Source organism: Terrapene carolina, unplaced genomic scaffold, assembly GCF_002925995.2.
Source record: "Terrapene carolina triunguis isolate 2854851 unplaced genomic scaffold, T_m_triunguis-2.0 Scaffold523, whole genome shotgun sequence".
Lineage (NCBI taxonomy): Eukaryota > Metazoa > Chordata > Testudines > Emydidae > Terrapene > Terrapene triunguis.
In genome coordinates, this window is record NW_020664874.1 from 1,605,648 (window position 1) to 1,611,975 (window position 6,328).

The 6,328-nt window shown below is 58.4% G+C and overlaps 1 protein-coding gene across 1 annotated transcript in view; it reads left to right on the forward strand.

The window, feature by feature from the left end:
- Positions 1-4,951, forward strand: part of DPYSL5 (dihydropyrimidinase like 5) — a 47,106-nt gene extending 42,155 nt beyond the window's left edge. Inside the window, exon 9 of the mRNA XM_029913230.1 lies at positions 4,609-4,951. Coding sequence (XP_029769090.1) covers positions 4,609-4,694 — 86 coding nt within the window. The 3' untranslated portion in view covers positions 4,695-4,951. The remainder of the gene's footprint in view (positions 1-4,608) is intronic.
- The last annotated feature ends 1,377 nt before the right edge of the window (positions 4,952-6,328 follow it).

Consider the following 6,328-nt stretch of genomic DNA (forward strand, 5'->3'; position numbering starts at 1 on the left):
AGCAGATATCAGGGTGATTAAAGTCTCCCATGAGAACCAGGGCCTGCGATCTAGCAACTTCTGTTAGTTGCTGGAAGAACGCCTCATCCACCTCATCCCCCTGGTCTGGTGGTTTATTAGCAGACTCCGACCACGACATCACCCTTGTTGCTCACACTTCTCAACTTTATCCAGAGACTCTCAGGTTTTTCTGCAGTTTCATACCGGAGCTCTGAGCAGTCATACTCCTTTCTTACATACAATGCAACTCCCCCACCTTTTCTGCCCTGCCTGTCCTTCCTGGGATCCACCACAACTCCCAGATCCTTCTCAGCGGTGCTGCTGTCAAGCCAGTTATCCCCCAGTCTGTATTTGTGTATTTGGTTTTTCTTCCCTAAGTGCAGCACCTTACATTTGTCCTTGCTGAATTTCATTTTGTTGGCTATAGCCCAGTTCTCCAATTTTTCAAGATCCCTCTGAATTTTAGCTCTAAACTCCACAGTGTTTACAACTCCCCCCAGCTTTGTGTCATCTGCAAACGTGATCCGTGTGCTCTCGATTCCTACCTCCAGGGCATTCAGCAACACCCGGCCCAGAAATGATCCCTGTGGAACCGCACTTGAGACCACCCTCCAATCCAGCATCAGTCCATTCATAGTTACTCTTTGGTCGCTGTTGTTTAACAAATTATGCATCCACTTAATGGTAGTTCTGTTGAGCCCGCATTTCTCCAGCTTACTTATGAGACTGTCCTGTGGGACTGTGTCAGAAGCCTGGCTGAAGTCCAGGTATATTATGTCCGCTGCATTCCCCCGTCCACCAAATCAGTTACCCTGTCAGAGAAGGAAATCCAGCTGGTTTGGCATGATTTGTTCTTGGTAAAGCCATGCTGGCTGCTAGTGATCACCCTCCATCCTCCCGGTATTTGCAGATGGAATGTTTTATACATGGCCCTAGTAGCTTCCCCGGTATCGAAGCCAGGCTGACTGGTCTGTAGTTCCCCGGCTCCTCCTTTCCCCCGTTGTTAAAGATGGGCCCTATGGCAGCCCTTCTTCAGTCTTTCAGAACCTCACCTGTCAGCCATGAGTTCACAAATATTATTGCCAGTAGGGCTGAGATTTCTTCAGCTAATTCCTTCAGCACCCTGGGGTGACTAACATCCAGCCCCGCTGACTTGAATTCATCCAGATTGGTCAGAAGAGCTTTACTTAGCCCGATGCGCAGCCCTCCCCCTTTATTGTCTAGAGGAACTTTGCTAGTTGTCCGGTCACATGGTATTTTTAGTGAAAAGACTGAAGCAAAGCAGGCATTGAGCAACTCTGCTTTCCTCGCATCTTCCGTTATCAGCTCACCGCCTCCGCTGAGCCATGGGCCCACCTCTCCTTCATCTTTCTGTTTTGTAGAACCTCTTGTTGTCTCGAACATTCCTCGCCAGCTGCGACTCATTCTTTCCTTGTCTCTCCTGATGTTGTCCCTACACCCTTGTGCTATTCCCATGTACCCTTCCTTGGGGACGTGCCCTCCTTCCATTTCCTGTGTGGATCCCTCTTGGGTTTTAGACAGCGAAAGAGCTCCTTAGGCAGCCACATCGGCCTCCTGTGGCTCTTCTTCTCTCTCCTCTGCCTAAATCTCTGTGAGCTGAAATTTACTCTTCCAGCTCCAGGCTATAGATGTGTCGCTGCTTTCCAAGACAGTCTCCCCCGCCCTGTAGATAGAATCTGCGTTCTTGGCCTTACCTGGCATTGGCTGTATTAAAACCCATCTTGTTGGATTGTGACCATTTAACCAGGCAGTTCGGCTCACTCTGTAGCAGGATCCTGTCCTTGTTATTTACTGTCCCACCTATCTGTGTGTCATCTGCCAACTTTACCAGCAAAGATTTATCTCCTGCGTGAGCCAGTGATAAATATATTAACTCATGTTGGACCAAGAACTGATCGCAGTGGGACCTCGCTAGAAACAGGCCCGCTCACTGATGGGTCTCCGTTAATAACTCCATTCTGAGATCTGTCAGTCAGCCAAGCTGTAATCCATCTGCTCATTCCATATAGTGCAAGGTTTTTTAACCAGACTGTCATGCGGTACTGAGTCCAATGTCATGGTGAACTCCAGTGAAATAAACCATGCCGTTGTGCCCAGGATCGATGTCAGGGTAACAGGGCTGTACTTCTCGGGCCGTCCCTTTTGCCCCTTTCTAATACTGCAACTACACTAGCAGCCCCCCAGTCCTCTGCGGTGTCCCAGCTTTCCCAAGATTTGTTAAAAATTAACCCTACTGGTTCAGAGAGCTCCTCAGGTGGTTCCTTTCAGACTCTGGGATGTCGCTTATCCAGGCCCATTGATTTGAAAGTGTTTAACTGGAGCAGATGCTGCCCACATCCTCCTTTGTTACAATGGTAACTTTATGTCCCACCCACAACATCATCTGGGATGGATACATCTTCCTGCTTCGTCCCGAACACAGCCCAGAACCAGCTATGGAATGATTCTGCCTTTTACACATTGCTCTTTAAGGCTTTACCCTCTAGCTCTGGACCTGTGCCTGACCTAGGGGTTTCCTTACTCCTAATACAATTACAAGATGCCTTCTTATTCTCTTTAACCCTGTTGACCATTGATATTTCGTTGATTCCTTTGGCTTCCCTTAACAGTCACCTACAATGTTGAACATGTAATTTACATTCATTGCCGTTTACTTTCCCTTTCCCCACCCTTTAGATATGGGATTTTTGTTTTAGCGCCTCATCCACATTTCTGGGTGGTTTTTTCCCAGCATAATTTCTTTGTGGAAACATGGCATTTTGGGGCATCCACGAGGATGTCCTTGACCAACTCCCTGTTTTTGTTAACGCTGCCTGAGCCAGGAAAGTTGCCAGAGCCAGTCCTGAGTTCCCACTCTCCTTGCTGGGTGTGATGGGAGAGGCCTGGCCGCCCCAGACATAGCTCCAGGGATTCTGCACCTAGCGCAGTGGGACTCTGCTCTTAGGACTATGCATAACTGCCGGCGTGGCGCGGGCAGGTGCCCAGCTCTGGGCAGCATGGGGCCCTTGGGAGCTGCCCTGGATTCCCATTCTCTCCCCTTAATGCCTCAAAGGGATTGGTGCCAGCTCAGAGCTGGGACACCAGGAAAGCAAGAGCTTGGTAACAGCTTCATGTGCCCACCCTCAGCGCAAAGCTCATGTACACATGGGGGAGGCTTTGGCAGGAGCGTCAGTATGGGAGCGGTGCTGGCCAGGAGCCCTGGACTGGGTGGGCGGGGGCGTTGGTATGGGAGCGGTGCCGTCCCAGGAGCCCTGGACTGGGTGGGCGGGGGCGTTGGTATGGGAGCGGTGCCGTTCCAGGACCCTGGACTGGGTGGGCAGGGGCGTCGGTATGGGAGCGGTGCCGTTCCAGGAGCCCTGGACTGGGTGGGCAGGGGCGGCGGTGTGGGAGCGATGCCATCCCAGGACCCTGGACTGGGTGGGCGGGGGCGGCAGTGTGGGAGCGGTGCCGTCCCAGGAGCCCTGGACTGGGTGGGTGTGGGCGTTGGTGTGGCTGCTGTGCTGGGTGGGGGCCTTGGACTGGGTGGACAAGGGCATCGGTACGGGAGTGGTGCCAGGTGGGCAGGGGTGAAAGTAGAAATAGGGATTTACCGGTACGGGGCTGGGTTGGAGCCGGCTCTGGCCCCTGGAAGGGGCGGGGTCTCGGGCGGAAGGGGCGGGGATAGGGGGTCAGAGCCAGCCCCGGCCTGCCCTGTACCGGTAAGTGCCCTCCCCCGCTGGGGTAGCAGCCCAGGGCTCGGCCGCCGCTACCACCCCGGGCCCTTTAAACCGCTGCCGGAGCCCCCAGCTGCCGCTGCTACCCCAGGGCTCCAGCAGCTATTTAAAGGACCGGGACTGTAGAGGCAGCGGGAGCCCCGGGCCCTTTAAATAGCCCCTGGAGCCCTGCCACTACCCCAGGCTTACTTTCACCTCTGCAGGTGGGGGCCCTGGACTGGGTGGGTGGGGTGTCAGTGTGGGAGCAGTGCCATCCCAGGGCCCTGAACTGGGTGGGCATGGGCATGGGCATCGGTGTAGATGCTGTGCCGAGTGGTGGCCCTCAACTGGGTGAGTGGGGCATCGGTGTGGGAATGGTGCCGGGCGGGAGCCCTGGACTGGTGGGCAGGGGTGGGTGTGTCAGCGGCGCTCTCCCAGGGGCCTGGACTGGGTGGAGGGTGTGTGGGAGCGGTGCCGTCCCGGGGCCTTGAACTGGGTGAGCGTCGGGGTGGGTGCCGGGCGGGGGCCTTGGACTGGGTGGACGAGGGCATCAGTACAGAAGTGGTGCCAGGTGGGGTGTCGGTGTGGGAGCAGTGCCATCCCAGGGCCCTGAACTGGGTGGGCATGGGTGTTGGAGTGGGTGCTATGCCAGGCGGTGGCCCTCGACTGGGTGAGTGGGAGCATCAGTGTGGGAATGGTGCCAGGCAGGAGCCCTGGACTGGTGGGCAGGGGTGTCGGTGTGGGAGCAGTGCCAGGCGGGGGCCCTGGACTGGGTGGGCGGGGGCGTCGGTGTCGGTGTGGGAGCAGTGTCGGACGGGGGCCCCGGCGGGGCGGGGATGGGATCTCTCTCCCTCCCTCTCCCCGTGGTGCTGACCCGCTGCCCCTCTCCTTGCAGGTTCTCAGATCGATGACCACGTTCCAAAGCGAGCTTCGGCCCGGATTCTCGCTCCCCCCGGAGGCAGGTCTAGCGGCATTTGGTAAAACCAGCGACCTGTCCCCAAACTAAGGACGCAGCAGCAGCTCCCCACTCCTCCTGCCGGCCCCGCCCCCACTGGAAGACCTGGCCGTGCCACCTCCACGCCCCCCCGGGCACCGGGACACCACAGTGCTGTCCAGCAGGGCTGTTTGCCATCCAGTCCCGCCAGGCGGCGGCGCCCGCTGGGAGGAGGCTGCGGGCGGGCCATGGCGGGTGTGGCCATGCACCCGCGCATGACTGCAGCTCCTTTCTGTGGGATAACGTTTGCTTTGCCGGCTGCGAAGCTGGGCTCCTGGCCCCACAGCGTGCAGTGTGGGGCAGGTGGGGCACTGGTACGGGCCGGGCCGGGCGGGGGGAGGGAGGGAGGGCGGCCTCTACGTTCCCTTTTCTGTTTGCACGTTGGGTTTGGATCAGTGAGTTTTGACTTGTTTGTGCATCACGTGAAAATAATCCCAGGTGGTTTGTGTCATTAGCGTTAGGGGAGAAGCGGGAGAAGGGCCGGGCCCCATGGCAGGAAGGGGGCGCAGGACCTCCCCCATCAGGCTGCTCACTCCGTGCTATGGACAGTAGGCTCAGCAAGGAGGGTGAGGCCCCCCCTCCCTGGGACACACGGAGCAAGGGCCCCGACTATGTCCAGATGTGCTACCCCCCCCCCCCCCCCCCCCCCCCCCCCCCCCCCCCTGTGGGGGGAGCTGCCCCCCCCCCCCCCCCCCAAATCCCTGTGTGGGGATGTGCTACACACACACACACACATCCCTTGTGGGGATCTGCTAACCTTCGCCCCCAACACACACACACACATCCCTGCGTGGGGATGTGCTACTCTCCCCCCCCCCAGATCCCTGTGTGGGGATGTGCTTCACACACACACACACATCCCTTGTGGGGATCTGCTAACCTCCGCCCCCAACACACACACACATCCCTGGTGGGGGGCTGGGGGTCAGGACTCCTGGGTTCTATCCTAGCCCTTGGCCAGCATCCTGTGGCTGGGCTCCATTCGATGGGTGATGGACCGAGCCCCCTTGGGAAGCATTGAGTTTCTGAATGGGTATGTCCCGTCCCCCTCCCTGCAGGTGGTTGCCATGGGAACGAGCCCAATGAAGCTACCTCCCAGCTGAACCAGGTTCAGGAGTTTGAAAAATCCAAACTTCCCTGAGCCTGATGTGCCCCCCCCCCCCCCCCTCCCAGTGGGCTGGCCCTGTCCTCCCCTCCCCACTCGTGCCAGTGGGCTGGCCTAACTCCCCCACCCCCTGACAATGCCAGTGGGCTGGCCCTGTTCCCACCCTCCCTGTAGCAGTGTCATTGGGCTGCTCCATCAGCTGGGGCACCATGGCGGGAGGGGACACCCCCTGTGCCCCAGAAACCTGCCAGTGGGGCCGCTCGCAGTGAAATCAGACTGGCCCTGAGACCCGGCTGGGCGGGATGGGGTGCTCCTGAGCCAACCCTGCCCTCTCCCAGCCCCAGGGGAGCCCCTTACTAGCCCTGCGGGGTCAGCTCTGGGATCCCCCTCGGGGCGCGTGAGAGCCAGCACCCCAGAGCGCAGCCAGTCCCTGCCCCAAGAAGCTCACAAGCCAAGAGCCAGGGACATTCCTGGAGCCAGAGGCCGGCTGTTGGGAGGTGGGGAGGTCCCTGGAGC